Below are 21,531 nucleotides of genomic sequence, written 5' to 3' on the forward strand. Positions count from 1 at the left end.
GTTTGACTCCTGATTAAATGGTGTGATTGTTGCCAAGCAACAGGATGCAGTTGTAACATCAGAGGTAAATGACCCTCTTACCTTGCACAAAGCACGTTTGTTGTTGATGCCTATCAAGAGAGAAGAAAACAAAACTCACCCACCTCATTAAATGCAGGATGTGATGAAACGATGGAGGGCATATTCAAGATGAGTTTAACATACCAGACCAGACCGGACCAGACCAGACCAGACCAGATCAGACAGACAGGACGTGCCTTTAACCCGTGGGACCTGATTTTCAAACCATAAAAGGATAAAATGGTGTTTTATTGAGACCTGTCATGATAATAACTATATCAACTTATTGTTCAGCACAAGGTATTTTGGGGTCAATATTTATCGTGTGAACAATTTCCTTCCAAAAACAGAGGCGTTTTGGGGTATTTTAGTTGTAATACAATAAGATTTGAGCTGTGGAAGGTTGAAAAAGTCACTTCTGTGGCTAATTACTGCTTCAATCTGCTGTTTATCTGCTGCAGCTCATCTCTTTTAATGATACTGTCTATTTAAAAACGCGTTACTGGGATTATCTTACATTATTGTTATTGTGTTAGTGGCATAAACTAGTTTCAGTTTTATCTTTTATGGCCGTATATCTCTAACAATACAACCTGCTTTAAAACGTGTTCTCGTGACAGGCCTATTTACGTGGCCTCAGCCTGTTCGTATCTGCTTCTCTCCCAAACCCTTTGAATCCCTTGAATTCTCACGTATGAATGTTTCAGGCGGGTACACGGTTTTAGAACAGGTTTTTCAGATGGCAAAGTGATGAATTGACCCGTCCCAGCGCAGCCAATCAGCTCTCACACAAGCGTTTTACAGCGGCGCATTTGGGGCCCTTGGTTCTTTCATCCGTGTTGGTGATCGAAATTACACCCAGACAGTGAGAAAGTGCTCTTGTTTACTCTATGGGTAAAAGATGAACTCATTTAAAGATGCCATGCTTCTGCAAAAGACAACATCCTATTATAGAAATGACTAAATGCTGAAATCAGAAACATGAACTCAATTGGTTCCTCCAACAGTCTTACATTTAAAATCGATTTGTCAATGTTAAGAAGTGGATTATGAGTTTGCACGCTCTGCTTAGGCCAGAACACTACAGCTGAATGTAGATTTTGCACACAGCATTAACCACCTCCTATAGGCTCAAACGTATGACCGCGAGGGCTCTGACCGCTGCTGTTAAGGTCACATGGAGATGAACCCGGTGCCTGATCAGCAGGTTTTTGAACTGGCCCCTGCAGCTTCTGTGAGCTTTGACTGAGCTGCTCTGGATCTGAATGGGCTGAATGGAGCTGACGGTGTTGGAACATGCCAGGACGCTCAAGGAGGCTGTGAAAGAGCAGATTTACCTTTATATCCACAGGTTTACCTTGTTAAATCCATAGACCAAAATTAAAAGGGCTCCGTTTGGTTCAGAGGGGCTCGTTGAGGCCGAGGCCCTGATGAAGGGGTTCAGTGAGGTCTCATTATTCTCCTCACATTACAGGGGTGTAGTTTGCCTCTTTCACCGTCTGATAAACATGTTCAGTCCTTCAGATTTACTCCCACAAAACTGCATCTTCTAAAGAATCACTCCAGATTTGAGAAGACTTTGAAATATATAAACATTTATCAATCCACTTGGTAAATCTACAGAAATAAGCTCAAAGAAGTGAGACAGACGACATTTATTTATAAAGAGCAAATGGAAAAGCAGTAAACACTGGAATAAGTGAATTTTGCATGTAATACATTTTAAAGTGTTTTGTTGACACAAAAATCTTGATTAAATACACCCCAGGTGAAGCCTCTGCGGCGGCAGGAGGCCAGGAGCCAGTCCAAAGCTTTAACCTGCTGCGGTGCCAAGTGCCAGCGCCGCGGCCAGACCTGTAGATGAAGCATCCATCAGTGACACGGCCATTGTTCCTCACACCAGATGACCTCATATTCTATGGAGCTGTGAAAAATGCGAAAAAGCCCAAATCCCGGTTAGACTTTGTCTGGGCCACAGCAGACAGTAACACACCATGGTAATCCCGTTGGTTGGCCGACTCAGCTCTGCCTCCAGAGGGGAGGGGCCGCTCCCTGAGAGGAAATCTGCACTCTCCACATCTCTGCAGGCTCCCAAACTTTCCAAGAGACTAGAACAAACACTGCCTTGTGTGGTTTGACATAGCCTGTTTAATTCGAGGGCTATTCTGTGATGTTTCGTTAACATCTATCATCTGCGGGCTGGGGTCATGCCTAAGGTGCGGTCATGCTCTGATTAAAATGCCGGACGTGGCTGAAGCAGGAAGTTTCTATTCAAAGGGCCCTGCTGCTGCGCCGTCCAGCCTCCACAGTCCAGCCCAGACTCTGTGTTCTTTGTGTGTGGTGAGTGTGAGACAGAGCCAAGCAGGACTCTGCGTCTCAAAGTCACACAGATGAGCACGTGCTTTGGTCACGTGGTCACTGCAGGTATAAACTCCTGTCGTTATAAACTGTCCTATAATTTAAATTCTCAACAGGTCGAGCAAACAAGTCTTTTTTCTACTCTGTAAAAAAGAAATAGACCCAGATTAAGCCTGTGCAATTATTCAAATTCATATCTGATCGAATGCAAATTGCAATCACGGGCGGTAAAAGTTTGAACCTGCTTAAATAAAGGTCAAATAAATGTAGTCGCCCAGTCTCGCCTCTCAGGTCCAAACACGGAGCGGCGCTTGGTTCTTTTGTCTTTGGTGTTTTTTTCAGATAGTTTTTTTCACACTTCTGTCTTTCTCTGAGGACAGCAGCCAAAGCCAGTTGTTAAAGCAAAAAAAAAAAGGTGGTTACAGCTGTTACACTGGCAGCAAAACAAAGAAATTCGTCTTATATGTGTGTTTTTTTGTTACTTTTTGTTGAATTTAAAAGCTCATATCAAAACCATATCTGTCTGATTTTTCACATTTGCAGACATGGCCCTATTTCGCACTGAATGCAAATGGGTAATATAACAGATGTGCTCGCGGTTGCAGTATCGCAGTACGCAGTTTGAAGTCCCCCGGTCGGCCAATTAGAAAAGAGTATTCACTAACGCTAAAGAATAGGAACAAGAGATGAAATAGTTAACGAGAACATTGATGGAGCAATTAAAACTGTAGGAACCGTCTCATTCCAAGAGTAAGTCGTGATTTAGAGCATAAAAACACACGGCTATGTGAGATGTAGCCTCGTCTCTAAGCGTCTCTTTGTGTTATCTCCCTCCAGAGCGCCCTGTCTGCTTCCCTTTCCTCTTTTCAGTTGTGTTTAGGCAGCAGCTGAAGCACAGTGTGAATATTGGCTGTCCTTTACAGGCGGATTACAGCCTCCTTAACCTTTTAGCTGCATTCTCAATCATTCTCTCTTATGTGTCCCTCCCAAGCTGTTCCCTCACCTCCGCTCGCAGACAGACAAGTGACAGACAGGCTCGGAAAACCGCTCTGCGCCCGCCCTCCCCGTGTTAAAAAAAAAGCCCACCAGAGGATTACAAACCGAATATATCTGCGCCGATTGTCAAGGCCGCGGCGTTTCGCATTTGACCAAGTCCCCCTCCGCTCCCTGACCTTTCTCATATTTAACTCTAAAGCTCATCTATTGTCAGAGAACATTTAGCTGTTCTTTCCTGTATTTGTGGGATCGCTCTCGGGGGTTTTTGGAAGTGCTTTTCGGAGCCACGACGCCGAGGATGAACCGGGATTATGACAATAGTATTTTATCCGCAAATTTTGAGAGATAAAATATAAAAAAACATCAAGATATTTTGGTTGGAGTTTTAATTGTAGCTCCGTTCCCGTCGTGGCATTTGTATTTTGTAGTGTTTTATAAAATTTGGCAGATTTTGTGTTGTCCTGACACCTCGGCTTGACGCCCTGCGGGATTAGTGTTACTTCATAATTGGTGCGTTTCAGACGGAAGAATAGGATGATGTCATACGCTCATTTGGGAGACAAGCAACACTTTCACTGTTGATTATGTTTACATTAGACTTTCATTAGAAAAACGTCAGATTATTAAATGTTTAAAGCTTAGATTAGTGACCGGCCAACAACAAAAGTCTGTTTTTTTTCTGCAAAATTTACTTTTCAGAGCTTTTAACCATCATTTCCTTCTCATTTATACCTTTCCTGAAGTTGTATTTGGATATTTGGACGCCATTTTGCCGATCTACCCCCGTTCTTACCTCCACCAGTAAAGTGTTCCCTCGTTTATCGTGCGGGTTATGTTCTAAAAATAACCCGAAACAGGCGAAATCTGCGAAGTGTTCTCTATGTTTTTGTCTGTAAAACTCCTCACCACACACTTTATACACTTTTCTCACACAGGCGTTAACATTTTCTCACATTTCTCTCTCGTTTAAACACAAAGTTCAAACCTTCGTAGGCGTCTTTGTCGGTGCAGAACGTTTCATCGACATTGTGGGTTTTGTCGGGGAGAAAACAAATCGCAAACGTACAGCACTTCAGAGTCACACTGAGATCCAACGTTTATGTAAATTTGTCTGAACACATTCTGTACTGGACAGGAGACACGGCACGGAGGAGACTGATGGACAATGGTCTACAGTCCAACAGCCAATCAGGACGCAGACTCTGTAAAATTGTGCTAAAAAAATCCGCGAAACAGCGAGACCGCAAAAAGTGACACTTCCTTCTCCAGTTTTATTTTCTTAATCGGTGTAAGTCGTATGATTTGGCGGTGTCGTGTCGTTATTTTGGTACAAATGAAAAAAAAAAAATCCATTGTTTGCTAGTGTGACGTGCAGTTGTCCATAGGGGGCGCCGACAGCCACACGCCTCTTTGTTTTGATGACGTTTACGGCGACGTCAGCTCCCATTGGACGCTGCAGTTTTCTAGCGGACTTGTTTCTTTTATTAAGTCGTTTTAGATGAATATCGCGATTTAAAATGTGTAAATTATAACACAACGATCCACAGGCGTCTTTATTATAACTTTAGAGCGACACAAACACAATCTGTCGGCTTTAACTATCGTTTTTTCATCTCCGTGTAACATTTTACCCCCATCGAACGTTACAATTCCATCTGAAAACAATCAAATCGTGGCTGTCGGCGTAACATTTAGCGTCGCATGATGACGTCACCCCCCCCTTCCCGAGCGCTAAACCTGTATTTTCTCCCAAACCTCCAGAGTCTGTTGCGGATCGCGGCTGCAGCTGAAGTAGCACACGGCGCGTTCTCTCTGACGGGGGCTCACTTTGAATGGCTGAAGGTCGTACATAGGCGTAGTGCTGAGTCACGCGCCGTGTCAGGCTCCCATTATGGATGTAGCTTTGACACACAGCGGCTCGCAGACAGCTCGATGTGGAGTGACAGAGCTTTCCTGTCCACACCTGCCAACCAATCTCTGCTGTCTGAAGTACTATCACTCAATAACTGTTACCACGTCAACGGACTCCACCGCTCCCCAAACCAGATCTGCTAATCAGGCTTATGCAACGGAGGGAGCAGCTACCACATCAGTTCTCTCATTTCACATTTTTTGGCGTTCGACTTCTTCACTAAACTGCCTCTTTCTCCAGTACGGTTTTTAAAAATCGCCATCCCGCCGTCGTTCTCGGCTTTAATGACGAGTTTGACTTTCAGTTTGGATGCAAAAGGGTCTGGAACTAGGCCACAGAGCGCATCAAAAACGAGCTTATTTGGGAATAGCCAATCGCAAAACGCACCTCAAAGATTCTTATGTCGTTGAGAACAAAATACACCTCAAATTAGTTAGTTAACTCTTTAAGGACTGAGCACGTGATAAACCAGTGCAGCTCGACTACATTTTTATTCTTTTTTTAGCCATAAAAATCATGTTAAAGGAAGTATCAGAATGTACTGCATTTTTTCACACAACTACATCTATTATCTATTTTCTTTGACGCATCGAATAAGTGACTGGGAAAATCCGCCCGGCAACTGCGCTCTGATTGGTCATCTTAGAGGCAGATTTACCGTCATGACAGTAAAACATTTAAATAACCCCATGCCTCTGCTTTGAGACGCCGTTTGAATTTACGTGAAGATTTACGCAGTTGGTTGCGGAGTTACGGTGATGAAAAGTCCGCAACCGTGAGTCTATCGGCGACAATAGCGTCCGACGGTATAGAGTTAAGTCCATTACTTCATCCAAAATCCATTGTACGCCGAATTTTCCGGACTATAAATCACACTTTTTTTCTTTTCGTAGTTTGCCCGAGGTTGCGACTTATACTCAGATGCGACTTACATGTGGAATATTAGTCGCATCTGACATTTTCGTTACAGACAACCTCGTTTTTTCCTTCATTATTTGCATTTTCTGACTCCGTGTAGTCCAGAAAATTTGGGATTCGTTGACGCAGTTTGATTATAAGCGCTCTTCAAAGCATTTACTTCTCTGTCCAGTCTTCGTCGAGTTCTTCTCTAACGGCGGAACACAATAGAATCTGCATGCTATATTTGTAGTGAGTGTGGAGACGCTGCAGGGCGAGATGTTCACACTCATATGAATCACAAGGACAACAGCTCTTTACCTGTTGTTGAGGCGCAGACTCGGGCTAAAGTCTCTGCACACACCACTGAATAATGTACACGATAATACAAGGACTGTGAATCATTCAGGCATTAAACCTGCCTCCAGGGATGACGCTGGACTGGGGTTTCATATCCAGAATCGGGTATAAAATGTAAAGTGAATTAACTTTGCTTTTAAAATTATAATTAGCAATATAACATTTGAATTAACCTGACAAAAGCCAACACTGATGTAAGACTGGGCTGTAGCTGTTTCTGAAAATGCCTTGTGTACGAACAGACTGTATGGAGAAATGGACGTAGCTAACCTGCTAGCTGCTGCACTTCTGGCTTCAATTCGCTTTCTATTGTAAAACTGTGGCCCCTTTTTCTGTAACTGCTGCTGTCAGACTCGTTATTTTGGTCTTAAAACGTTTGTATTCACCCATTTTTTACATGATTCTGTCAGGATTTGGGATTTTTTGTGTGTGTTCTGTGCTGTTTTCCCCCGTCCCTTCTGTGTTTGAGCCTGGAGTGGGTGGAGACTCCGGCACCACCTCCATGTACCAGCTTCTAATCAAGCAATCAAGCCGTCACCTGTGAGAACTAAAGAACTGAGGATCTGACACTCGAGGCCCGATCGTTCTGTCGTAAAGACTGACGGAGGGACCAAAGATACAGACTCAGGAAGAGTTTATTTGCAGATATATAAATGTGAATGAAGGCAGACAGAGCGGACAGTCGGGATCGGTGTCGTCTTGGGTCGCAGGGTCGGAGGCGGAGGTGTTTGTACCGGTCGTGGAGAGCTGGGACGGAGACGGAGGAGCAGAGTGGTTCCAAGGAGCGGACACACGAACAAATAAACATGAAAAACCAGAAGATGACAAGACGATCTGGCCCTGAGTGTCTGGTCCTCAGTCCTTTTATCGTCACAGGTGCAGCTTGATCGACAATGAGCTGCAGGTGTTTGTGGGAGGAGCCAGAATCTCCGCCCAGCTCCAGGCTCAAACACAGAAGGGAAGGAGGAAAAACAGCACCGAACGCACCAAAAACACAAATCCTGACAGATTCTTGGTGTTTTTATTTCACAATTTTGTCCGTGACGCGAGATATGAACATTAATAACAAACAAATCAGGCCCACTCCCCGCTAAACGCAACGGTGCGAGCGGGAATGACACTCGCGGTCGGAATTTCTAACACGAAACTCGGCTCTAAATTGGCCCCTATAACTGCTCCAGCCTCGACGAGCTTCAGTTGCAGCCGAACGCGACGGGCGACGTCACACTCACTTAGTCCACTTCTTTATACAGTCTGTGTGTATGACTCAAATATCTTTTTATTTTTGCAAAACTAAACTTGTAAAAAGGTGGTTTTATATCCTGTACTTGTGATGTTTCGTTATGTGTCTGTATCTGTATCTGTATTGAACTGTTCTCCGTTGTTATGTGGCTATTTTGAATTTCCTTGTCTTTTCTATGTCTCTTCTTGCTCCAACAATAGGCTCCCATTCCAAAAAACAGAACGGGGATTTGTCAGATAACGACGGTGATGAAGACGAAGGTATTTCCTGTGGTGAAGATAATGCATGAACTCTGTAGATTTTCTCATTACTGTTTGATTTTCGTTACATGTATTTGTGACAAGATTTAGACATTTTGAGAAAGTTAAGACACTGTAAATAATGACAAGGACAAAGTGACGTTCATTTCAAACTCTAAAATCTAAAACATTTATTAAAAAGACAATTGATCCGATATATTAATCAGACTTGTTCCATTGGACTCAGTGGTTTCCAAAGTGTTTGACCTCATTTAATGTTTTGTTTTAGTTCCGTAACGTCCCGTATCTTTGTTCGGTTCACGATTTGTTTAACACAGCCTCATAAAAACAAATCCAGAGGTGTGACTTGTGGTGAACCTAACAGAACTGGTCCATCCCTTCCAATTGAAATCCATCGCTCTGGAAATGTTTGATTGAGGAACTCACAAAAAAGCAGCATGATTAAAACTTTTATAACCACTGAGTACAACAGAACAAGTGTGATGAATATGTCTAATCAGTTTCCTTTGTAATTAAATTTAAGAAGTGTACAGAGACTTTATGGACGCCCTGTATACGGTGTGAACATTTACGTTTATCAGTTTAAAATCATTCCTCCTAATGTCTTAAATTGTTTACTGCGAACTTCGTGTTGCAAATTTACAGTGTACTAACTTTTTCAGAGTTTAAAGTTTTCTTATAACCCTCTGGAGGAGCGTCTCAGCAGAAGCAGAATCGTGCCAGCTTCCTCTTACAGATGTTTCCAAATGTAACGGTGGAGCTTCTCAGTGATTGACTTTGGAGTTAGATTAAATCTTGTAACTGTCTGGAGAGATTAAGCCGTTTCATTATAGCCTCCGCTGACGGGAACAAGTGTTATTAGAGAGGCAGGGCTGGTGGCAGGAGCAGCCGTACCTCAAGGTGGGGCCGGCGGCTCCATTTGCGATGTTAATGTCAGAGGAGAGCGCCGTTCTCCAGGTTTATTCTGGCACATTCAGATGAGGCGTTGCCGAGTGCTGCTGGAGAGGATTATAGGAGAGGTGTAGAAAATGGGAAGTTGCCGCTCAGCAATCGCATTGTTCACTTTCCATATTTATCTTGGGATATTCCTGGCTCAGGGTGGATCTTTGACTGAGATTAGAGACGAGAGACGATTCTCGTGCTGCAACAGAAACGGCTTAAGCCTCGGAATCAGAATCAGGAGCTGGGTGCAGCCCCTGCCCTTGTCTCCAGCCCCGCCTGTGTATAGGGCAAGTGATGCAAGCTCCTTTTGAGATTGGAGCGTTCACGTTTACTTAGGGGGATGTGACTTTAAAGGCTGCCTGAAGCCTATACATCATTCAACACAGCGAGAATTCAGAGGAGCCATCCAGCAGTTTGGAGACAAAATGCCCTTCCCTCATTCATTCTCGATAAAGAACCAGCACTGATGTAGTAATTTATGTTTGTGTTACATCGTTTATCATCTATAGGTTTCACAGATGTGTGATTTGTGAAACATTTGGATTTTATTTATCTTTATTTCTACAGCGAGAGCCCAATGAGAGCATTCAGACTCTCAAAAACAAAACACACACCCGCAAAGGTCCATTTAAAACATTAAAAACAAAAAAACAGGAGCAGGTTGATTCTAAATGTTTATCTCCACATTATTAAAGTGCTGCAGTGGAGAGAGTTTTACATGTCCTTCAAATGTGCTCCATTTTTGGGAAGCAAAATAACCAAAAATAACCTTTTTTCCCTTTTCAGTTTTAGAGCAGCCAATTTTTAGATGTAGACAATCATGACATCTTGCATTAAAAGTTCTTCTCCCCTTCTCCTCGTCCTCTCCCTTTCTCCTCTTCTCTATTGTTCATTTTTTAGACGTAGACTATCATGAGATCTTGTATTAAATGTCCCCGTATCAAAGTTCAACGAACAAATGAGTTCTTGAGTCGGTCCGTCGTCGTCGTCCCATAAATACATTTTCTAAACACATGTACACAGCGTTGTTCGTCTGACAAACAGCGATGGCCAGTCTACTTTTCCTCAGACTGAACAGTGACGGATTTTAAACTGTAAACAACTGCTATGAAACGAAAGACTGAAGTTAAACATTTCAAACCAGAGGCTGAAGTCTGCATGTGTTTTATATCCACACAATCGAAGAGAGAAACAGATTCTGCTTCAACAATTTATTTTCTACAACTCGATGAGATGCAAGAAAACTTTTACATTTTATTCAAACTGTTTCGTAATTTCTGGCTGTTTTTCTAAACCATAAACAGATGAACGACATTACAGCTTCTATACGTCCAATACTTTAGTTCAAAATAACACAAACGGATAAAAAAAGTCATCGTCACGGACAGAGTTTCTCCGCATCATCACGCTAATTATATGGAAGCGATAGTGTTGGACTTTTCCAAACCAGGCTCTGACGCGGAGTCGACTCGCCGCCTCCTGTCAAAACACGCCGCTTATTTTATTATTTGTATCTAATTTGTGGCTTATGCTAATTCCTTCGTGTGATTTGTATAGCTGTCGTCGAGCTAACGAGTCTCGTGTACAATATAGAGAAAGAAAACGTCTGACTATGGCGTGTTTCTGTACGTTGACGTTTTTATCTCCGTGGGTTTTGAGCGTTGAAAAAAATTAGCACGGTGGCCTTGGCGATTAACAATTCAGAATAAAAGATGCATAAAACGTCCACCTGCTCGTCTGTCTTTCCCCGTAGCCTACCTGCTCCCCGTCAGCCCGCCCCACGATCGCAAAGCAGGAAGTGTTGCCATGGCGCCACATGACACACAGGCGCTTCCTCGTGCAAGCCCAAGGCGAGCAGTTCAAATTGAAGCCAAACTCTTGACTCTGACTCTCCCGGGCGCCTCTCCTCCACACAACGCGCCTCGGAGCTAACCCACATCCGCCGCGCCCGCTTCCCTCGCTTCCCTCGCTTCAAGCTAACCCACATGCGTCAGCCGGTGCAGCCTTAAGTCCGTTCAAAATCGCTGACAAGTGCCGATCCCATTGTCTGGCACGTCTTCGCCAGTGTAGACAGCGGCTCGGTCTACAAGCTGCTGCCTGAGACAAGTCTTACTGAGAATGTGACAAGTCTTTTCTTTACCCAGCGAAACTAATGCTATTTACAGAGCATCACCGCACAAACACAATACAGTCCCCACAGAACACTGCAGAAACACTGTGGCTAATGCGCCTGTGATGGAGCCGACGATCCACCAAACAACGGCATCCGCAAGAATTTCATTTGCCTGGGTTTTTTTTTTTTTTTTGAGTCGTCATAACGTCACAAATCATAGCTTTGGCCGTGAGATAGACAGAGTTTGCACTGTGTAAGACTAAATATTAAAGTGTAGTGTATGTGCAGAAAGCCAACCAGTGTCCAAGGTAATACTGCGAATCTATATGCAAATACTACCACGCTGCCCGGTGTGTACTTTGGCGCGCGTACACAGCTACCGCTCCATAGTAATCTGGAGAAACAGGTCCACACGATGTAGTTATGTAAGTCAGATATCGATAAATCTTCATTTTAGCGCTCTGGAACATTGGGCTAATAAAATATGAATGAAAATAAATGTGAAAGGGCTAAGTCTATTTTCCGAAATGCAACACAATAGAGCGGCTTACTGCCTGCGACGGCGAAAAGGGGCTGACGGGAGCCACGATGATCCGTTTGGTTTAATACTCGATTACCGACCTCTAACCTAAACTCTGCAGAGACTTAAACAAAGACAATTTGCATTAGTGAATAATTAATGAGATAATTATGCATAAATATATCTATAATACATGTGCGGCTTAGACCCCGGCAAGGAACCATGAGAGGTTTTGTCCAATAAGCAGGATTTACATGGTCTTAACCCTAAAGCGGCACAGTTTTACCATTGCCACAGCTTCATAACTGACTTCAGAATGAGCTGATTCGAGAACTGTGGGTTTTCTTTGGACTTTTAAAGCTGCAGTCCCTGATTTGCAAACTGGGAAAGGAGGAAGTATGTTTGAATCTTTCTTCTACAGCCTCCTCACTCAGCCAATCAGCTCTCGTCCAGAAGAGTCTCATCGTGCACACATCACGGCTCTTTCTTACACATTTCTAACCGATAAAATGTTTTTTTTTACCAGGCAAAGACAGCGAAGTGATCAGATTTTTGTTGTTCTGCTTTTAAACTACTGGAGTATCAGTCGCACCAGCCAAAAATGAAGAAAAAAACATATATAAGTCGCACTGGACTATAAGTCGGGGAAATTTATTTTGCAAAAACCAAGACCAAAAACAGACATTTTATCTTTATAATAAAAACAATAAAATAGAGAACACCAGGCTGAGTAGCTGAATAGAAGCACAGACAGAACTGGTTTGTTAACGTAAGATATTAACAGTTAATCAGATAAATAAAGCAGAAAAAACAAGCAACACGTTTACTCTGGATCTCACTCCAGATCACCAAATCTGTTGAATTCTTCATCGTCGGTGTCGCTTCTGAACAACTCCACCCACTCCAGACGTAGATGGAGCGTTCAGTGTTTCTCAGACGTCTTTTAAATCAGCGTAATGTTGAAGTTTTAAATGTTTAGTGGTTCAGGAGGAGTAGATACTGGTGCACGAGTCTAGAGTTCCCTCGTGTAGTCGTCACTTTGGCAATAAGGAAGCATCGGAGTATAAGTCGCACCCTGGACAAACTATGAAAAGAAAACAAACTGTGACTTATAAATACGGTAATATACTTTCTGACTGATAACCTAAGACCGTAACACATCTCCTTCAATCCTGCCAGAGTCAGGTAGCAGCCTCTCTTTCTCATTACTTAACGCTGACATAAATTGCATGCATAAATATAGTTGGTGTTCTGTTCCCTGCTCAAACCTCTAAGTCCTTGCCGGCTGTCTGACATTATACAGCTCTCATAAGTGGCTCCGCGATTATTGTGGGTAATGGCCGTCTCCGTGTCTACAGTAAATGTGCTGCATGCATTACTGATGAAAATCAAACATTAGTATTCAAATTAAAGGCCAGAACGTCGACAGAACTTCGTCTTCTCGCGATCTTACGTCGCTCAGAAACACAAATATGGAGTTTTAGATTCAGTCCTGCAGCGATCACGAGTCACGGACAATTTTAAGAGTTAGATATGCTTTTGATAAACCGCTTAACGACTACTACTACTACGAAATGAAAAAGCCTGTGCCCCTACTTTATATCCATGAGACCTCTCTCCACATATTCTTATGCAGCCCAGAGCTCTACGTGTTGTGTGCATGTTCTAACCCCCTCTGTCTCTCAGTCTGTTCAGCCCAGCATTACCAGGCTGCTGTCTCTGCTGGCAGTCTGTCTGTCCTGTGTCTCCACTCCACAGCGCCCCCCCGTCCGCCCGCCACCCTCCACCCTCCATATTTCAACTGCTTTAGATCTGCGCTCAGACGTTCTCATTCAGACGGGGGACAACCAAATGTCAGTGCAGTCAACGAGCACAGAATAACGTATTGTGTGGATAAGAGCGCTGACGTTCAACTTAAAATTACAATATTTTTGACAAAGCTTTAAAAAAAACAAAACCTTCCTGACTGAGTCCAAACTCTATGACACAAGTTTTACATTCCGGTGCATATCAAACTTTAATTTTTGAGTCTTTAAAGATGCTCGTTGTACCAGATGCTAACTTCTTCACGTAGGTGTGTGACGAGGCTTTGTGCTAACGCTGGCCGTGGTGCTGATGCAGTGTTCCAGTTACACCGAGAGCTATTCTCACTTCACAGAGAGTGTCACGGCCCAATCCATAGGGTAAAATATTTGTTGGTGAAATTCCAGCTCTAACACCAGCGGCGTTGACTCTATAAGTGCACACGTTTATGCAACCACATCCGTCAAGTCAGTGAAGCAGGCAGACACTCGCTCATTTGTACAAATAAACAATGCTTTTATCCAAACAGCAGACACACACAGCACACATGCATATTCCTCTGCAGAGACCCTCCATCACCGCGGTGCTGTGGAGCAGAACTGTGTCCCACCTGCCTGCAGGCCAATACCTGCACTTTGGATCTATATGTTTGGAAACATGAAGCCAGATTGTATTCCCCGTGTAGAATTAGAGCGATCCAAGAAACACAACATCAACACATGTAACGTACGCTGGGCCTGTCTAGTTTTATGCAATGTAGCATTTAGCTAACTCGATCAGTCAATAAGCAAAGGACTGCCCGTGTCTCTTTTATTTATGATCTCTTTTCTAAATGCTAATACAACTTCCCTAAATGTGTCACATAGAGCCTGAGTGGAGAGTTCACACACTCTGTTTTAGCCGCGAGCTTAGTCTGTGTGACGTGTACACACACACACACACACACACACTAGCCTCCCTCGTAGCCGCGAGCTCAGTCTGATGTGGCACAGATGAGAAGGGGCCGGCGCGTCCACTTATGTGACGATATTTGGGATTCTGACGCCTGTTTCTTAGACGGGCAGTGCTGCTAATGGCTGATCCACAAGGGCATTATTTGAGTCATTTCAAAGCCGCTGAAGCTCGTACGTTACTGTCATCACTCCCCTTTTGTCCTTTACTCTTGAGTGGCATCGAATAATTGGCCAGGCAAAAACATGCAAAAACAGTCTGCTCCTGAAGCTCTGGAGGAAAGAACAAGGAACACGAGCTGTGAGTTACTTTCCGAGGCATTTTTACTGCTTCCTTATGTAATTCCCTACAATATGTATCAGGGTCTGCCCCACTGCTTTTGTGTAATATGATTATTAGTATTCTGCCCTCAGCTCTTCAGAGGGTTTTGTGTTGTATCCAGGCTCACACCAAAGACAACAGGCTCTGAAAGTCAAATGAGTTTGAACACCAGAAGCCAAAAGCTGTCTTAAACATGCAGCTTTCTGTTCACATCAGAATCAAAGCAGGTTGTACCGGGCCGTCCAGGCTGTACCGGGCCGTCCAGGCTGTACCGGGCCGTCCAGGCTGTACCGGGCCGTACTGGGGCGTATCAGGCCGTTCCAGGCTCTTTGTAAAGTATGTAAAGGCTATAGATCCTATAGATTTTGTTTCACTATTTTGTCCATAAATAAAGATACAAACATTAATAACAGACAAATCAGGCGTCTTCTTTCTCCAAGGTCGCTCTCACTAGCGTTAGCAACAGGTTTGATTGACAGCGTTGCTTCGGTGCAGGTGGGAAGGGGCGTTACCTTCAACAGCCTGACTCCAGATTGGCTCTTTCGTTGCTATGCATAATCGAAATTCCAAATATGAAGCTCCATATTCACCGCTGTAACTGCTAACATCAAAGAGCTTCATTTGTCTCACTTTTTCCACGTCTTACAATCTGTGGTTTCACTGGACAAACAGATGCATTACATGTTTTATCACAAAATATACATTTGTGAAGATGAGACACAGTTTAGGCTTTAGTGTTTATTGGACATTGGACATTTACAATGTGTAAAATAGACACGTTTTGGCCCGTGTTTAGCCTCCTCTTTAATACTCCATAGATGTAAATACCTCCTCTTTAATACTCCATAGAAGTAAATACCTCCTCTTTAATACTCCATAGAAGTAAATACCTCCTCTTTAATACTCCATAGATGTAAATACCTCCTCTTTAATACTCCATAGATGTAAATACCTCCTCTTTAATACTCCATAGATGTAAATACCTCCTCTTTAATACCCCATAGATGTAAATACCTCCTCTTTAATACTCCATAGATGTAAATACCTCCTCTTTAATACTCCATAGATGTAAATACCTCCTCTTTAATACTCCATAGATGTAAATACCTCCTCTTTAATACTCCATAGATGTAAATACCTCCTCTTTAATACTCCATAGATGTAAATACCTCCTCTTTAATACCCCATAGATGTAAATACCTCCTCTTTAATACCCCATAGATGTAAATACCTCCTCTTTAATACTCCATAGATGTAAATACCTCCTCTTTAATACTCCATAGATGTAAATACCTCCTCTTTAATAGGTTTCAGGGTGATGAAACTTTGGTACTATTCCTATAGAATATTTTGTATTTTTGAATGATCAAAATGTCCCCAATAAAGAAGCTGAAGCCACAGAATCAGTTATTTTTCAAATCTATTTAATGATGATTTTTTTCTCAAGTTTAGTGTTTAGGAAATTATGCCACAGAGGCGTGTTCTAACACAGTCCAGTACCTTTCAGCGTTGCTCTTTTCCTTCTTCTTCCTTCTTTTCCTGTGCATTTTGTGAGCTCCGTGCTCACTCTTTCATGTTTCACCCTCACACGCGGCTCTGCGCTCACTCTTTTCCCCGTTTCACCCTCACACGCGGCTCTGCACTCACTCTTTTTCCCGTTTCACCCTCACACACGCCTCTGTGCTCACTCAGGGCCATGTGTAAGTCATAAACGCACAGTCACCTTCACACAAAGGTCAGATCTTCCATTATTTTCTGAGGAGACGTCAGGATTCATAGTGTGAACATAAACTCCACTTTAACAGCTCCTTTGCAGTGTATGGATTTACTTTACAGTCTTCTTTAGTATCTCGAGGTGGTGCCATAAGATCAGCAAAGCACAGGACAATCTCAGAGGAAGAACTTGAAATGACCGTCAACGGAACAAAGACATAAAAAAACATAGTCAGTTCATTTTAAACGGTTCGTGATCCAAAGATAATTCTCACTTTCAACATCCTAATTATCCACAGTGATGAGTTTATAAGTGTTTTTCCACAACTTTCAGACGCCAGAGCATCACTGTCCAAAAATAGAGTGGATTTGAGAAATTACATAAACCCAGTCTGGATGTGTAGAGTAAACTGTGAAGGATTTAAGCGTTTATGTTGTGGCTTAAATAAGAAGAAACTTTAGTAAATATTATGTTTACGTTGAAGTTCCTTTATTAAACTGACTCTTGTGATGTTTAATCCATGTTTTAATGCTGTTAGCTCCTTAAAAACAGACCTGGAGTTGCGTTTTGCTTCATTCACACACGTTATTATCAGTCTGTAACATCTCCAAAGCTGGAAACGCTCTGTTCCACCTTGTGATGTCATGAAGTGGTAGTCTTCAAGTTAACGGCTCTTTTTTTTACCTTTTATCTAGTAAAGATCGGCAATTCCAGGAGCTGAAATGATCTAAATGATTCTAGAAATGAAGGTATATGGAGGTTAAAAACACAGCGGAGCACTTCCTGTATTACCACATGATGACATCACAAGGTGGAAGAGAGGTGGAGTGTTTTTTTTTTCCGTTTGAGAGAAGAACTCAGCCTAAATACGCAGGGTTTAGGTGTTAAAAATGTGAGAATTAAAACAAAACACAACTTCGTTTCTGTTTGTGACGAGGGAAGGTCATTAGAACAAATCGGACGACAGCGTTATACGTGCGCTTTAAGTTCGATTTGGTGAAAATGAACGGGGGTGACGTGGCTGTCTCCAAACTCCAAAACGTATCTGAAAACGTCGCTGTACGAGCTGGATTTCACGTTGAGTGGCACCGGAGAACTGTCAGCTCCTCTGGTCTGTCACACTGAGGCGATACATACGGAGCTGCACCTGACGATGTGCAAACTCACTATTTATTTATAGAACTTGCACATTTATACTCTCACTCCGTTTTCCGCAGAGCCCGGCGTCGCTATCTCACCTCCGCCGACACCCAGCTGACTAGTACGACCGCGCGCACACCGCACACGCCGCCGCCACAGTGTAATTACTTTGTTTTTGGAGGGACCTTCTCGATAAAGCACGTGTACTTTTTAAAGAGGAACACGGGCGTAATCGACTTGTTCCAGTCCGTCCTGACAGCAGCTCTACAGTAGGGCATATGTCACCCACGCCCGCCCGCCCACCGCCGCCTCGGACCTCCCTGACGCCCGCCGCTGACAGCCGCCGCGTCCCTGCGAATGTTGACGCAGCTCATGTCGCCTCGCTTTGTCCCCGTCTCTCGCGATGTGCCGAGGCTAGCCCCGCGCACGGTGTTTAATGTCAGATATATGACTGTTTTCGCCAAAATGGAGACGGTGAGGACGGAGCAATCGAGGTGAGGCTGGAAGTGAAAAAAAAAAAAGGCAATAAAAATGGCCGCCAGGTGAAGGACGTGCGCCCGCAGAGCTCCTGGTGAGTTTTCCTGGAAGCAGCAACACTCCCAGCTCAGTCTGCTCTTGAGTTACGCCCCCTGCTGGTGCTCCAATCAGCGCAGGACCACCCCGCCGCTGCACACCTATAAAGGAATAAGGAGTTCAGCGTGTTATGGTGTGGCCCGTGTCCTGTGTTAGAGTTCAGCCATTTGCATCGCGTTTGATGGAGCGGAGGCGGCGTAGAGCTAAGAACTGCCGTGTTTAGAATATCCGAGCAGCTGCGAGAGCTTTTGGAAATGTACCATGTTACACTGCATGCTCCTAATTTTAATCACTTCCATGTTTTATTCATTTAAAAGCAGCAAAAGTGTGATCGGTGTGCAGCCATTTTGTTTTTTTCGTGTGCATATAATGTTTGATTTTTCTGATTTCACACATGTAGGTACCGTGTTTTCCGGACTATAAGTCGCTCTGGAGTATAAGTCGCACCAGCCAAAAATGCAGAAAAAAAACATATATAAGTCGCATTTTTGAGGGAAATTTATTCTACAAAATCCGACGCACCCTCTCATTCATATTTACTACTTTCTACTTTTATATACAAATACAAAACATCAAATATATGAAGTAAAATATATGGAATTTTGTAATCAAGAGAAAAAATAATAAAAAACTCAATTAAATGTGTTTTTATGTCCTATATTCAAATTGTCAAAGTATCCACACTTTGCTTTGTCGAAGTTATTTCACTTTTTATCTTTACTACTGTATTTTCTAGAGTATAAGTCGCACCAGAAAAATGCATAATAATGAAGAAAAAACATATGTAAGTCGTATTTTTGGGGCGAAATTTGTTTTACAAAATCCGAGACCAAGAGCAGACATTTTATCTTTAAATCAAGTTATAATAATAATAATAAAATGTGGAACAACAGGCTGAATATCAGTACATCACGCTAACGTAACACATTTATATTTATTCAGCTCCATGAAGCACAGACAGAACTGAACACGTGTCTGGTTTAACGTAAGATATTAACAGTTAATCAGATAAATAAAGCAGAAAAAACAACAAGTTTACTCTGGATCTCACTCCAAATCAATAAATCCAGTGAATTCTTCATCGTCGGTGTCGCTTCTGAACAACTCCACCCACTCCAGACGTAGATGGAGCGTTCAGTGTTTCTCAGACGTCTTTTAAATCAGCGTAATGTTGAAGTTTTAAATGTTCAGTGGTTCAGGAGGAGTAGATACTGGTGCACGAGTCTAGAGTTCCCTCGTGTAGTCGTCAGTGTGACAATAACGAAGACGTGAAACTATATATTTGAATAATTTCACATATAAGTCGCTTCTGAGTATAAGTCGCACCCTCGACAAACTGTGATAAAAAGAGACATTTATAGTCCAGAAAATACGATATACGACATGTAACGTAGTGTCAAACCTGCAAAAGACACACCAAAGTATATGGAGTACAGTTATACTTTTGTACTATATATTTTGTTGTGTTTTTGCCTTTATACTTCTTCACGTTTTGTGCATGGTTCATGGTTTAAAATGTCGACTTCTATTTGCATTAATCAACTTTTTGTCCTTTTTAGCAGAAGCAACAAGGCTTTGAAGACCAGAGACCAAACCCACGAGACTATTAGCATAAAAGTTTAAAGTCACACGTACGTTTAGAAAGCAGCGCTAGGACGTAAACGTGTTGTTGCCGTACATTTATTTCGACGTAAATACTTACTTCTTTTACTTAAGTACAGTTCAGCCGACGCATTTCACCTCGTTTTACATTTTCAAACTTGTTTTTAAATGTGCCGTGTTATGTTTTTTGCAAATGTTAAACGCGATTGGGCCAATTATCCGAGGACAGCAGCACAAAAAAAGAAAAAAAAAAAACCTCACTACTTACTTCAAATATACTAGCAACAAAAATACTGAGCAAAATTCTGACTGAAATGGTGTCATGTCGACCCAACGTGAACGAACAAAAGAGGTGACTGATAACGCTGACATCACTAATCTCTTCTTCCTCTCCTCTCTTCTTCTTCTTCTCTGTGTTATTTCACCAAGGGATGTTGTAATGCTGTTTTTTTTCTTTCTTTTTTTTTTACTGTAGCCACCTTTTCATCAAATGGATGTGTGCATGGAGCTGGCTGTAAATCCCATTTCACTATAAAAGAGCCCTCTCAGATACCAGCCAGATAAAACCCAATCATAAATACGTCTGGATCATATATAATGCAGGCTATTGTTTTGCTTCTAAGTGTAATGGGGCCACGAGCCGCTAAAAGAAAACCGTGAATCCAGGCTGAACTCGTGAATAGGGGTTATTGAGAAAATGCATTTGCGTAGCTTAGCTTGAGCATGCTAATGTGATCGGTTCTAACAAGCAGGGCATACAGATGGGTGGATGTGGGATGTGATTCTTGAGGAGCATAAATTTTGGCTCTCTGTCGCCATAGCAACCCGAATACAATACCACCCCCTTAAAAAAGCGGAGCCCGTTACTCCCCTGTATATTTCAGCCGCGGCGGTTCATACAGCATTTGTATGTCTGCACGCCGCTCTCCTTTCTGCTCTTTTTGCCCTCACGCCCACTTTTCATTCTCACCGCTCCGGCGTAAAAAGGCGAGAAAGATTAAAAACACAGAAGTGTCCAGGCGAAAGGAGAGACGGAGGTGGGGGTGATGGGGGGGGTATAAGTGGTGTTGGGGAGGTATGGATGCTGATCGGTGGGGATGGGTGTGGTGATGGGTGCTGATTGGAGATGTGTTTGCTGATGGGAACGTATGGGTGCTGATGGGTGGGGGGATATAGGTGGTGATGGGGGTGATTGGGGATGTGGATGGTGATGGGTGGGGGGTATGGTTGCTGTTGGGTGGGTGGTGTTGGTGATGAGTGGGTATGGGTGGTGATGGATGGATGTGTGTGGATGGTGATGGGTGGGTGGGGGGGATGGGTGGTGTTGGCGTAGATGGTGTTGGGGTGGGTGTAGGTGGTGCTGGGCGTGTTGCAGTGTCAGTTGATATAGTAAAAATGCTTCGGTCTCAGCTCTGGGGGGGTATGATTGGTTGGTGTTGGGGTAGATGGTGTTGCGGTGAGTGTGAGTGGTGTCGGGTGGGTGGTGTTGGTGTTGGGTGGAGTGTAGGTGGTGTTGGATGAGGATATGGTTAGTGTTAGGTATGGGTGATGTTGAGTAGGGGTATGGTTGGTGTGGGTGTCGTTGAGGTGGTTGGTGTTGGGTGGGTAGTGTTGGTGTAGGTGTAGGTGGTGTTGGGTGAGTTGCAGCATCAGAGTCGATATAGTAAAAATGCTTCGGTCTCAGCTCTGGGGGGGTATGATTGGTTGGTGTTGGGGTAGATGGGATTGCGGTGGTGTTGGGTGGAGTGTAGGTGGTGTTGGATGAG

The 21,531-nt window shown here is 43.2% G+C and overlaps 1 protein-coding gene across 2 annotated transcripts in view; it reads left to right on the forward strand.

Moving 5' to 3' along the window:
• Positions 1-21,531, forward strand: part of nlgn3a (neuroligin 3a) — a 255,864-nt gene that overhangs the window by 64,446 nt on the left and 169,887 nt on the right. The window contains exon 4 of one of the 2 annotated variants that reach the window (XM_033974470.2): positions 8,027-8,086. The exons of the other annotated variant lie outside the window; for it this stretch is intronic. Within the exon in view, the coding sequence (XP_033830361.1) occupies positions 8,027-8,086 (60 nt within the window). The remainder of the gene's footprint in view (positions 1-8,026; positions 8,087-21,531) is intronic. 2 annotated transcript variants of the gene reach the window in all.

The sequence above is a fragment of the Periophthalmus magnuspinnatus genome, chromosome 10 (assembly GCF_009829125.3).
Source record: "Periophthalmus magnuspinnatus isolate fPerMag1 chromosome 10, fPerMag1.2.pri, whole genome shotgun sequence".
Lineage (NCBI taxonomy): Eukaryota > Metazoa > Chordata > Actinopteri > Gobiiformes > Gobiidae > Periophthalmus > Periophthalmus magnuspinnatus.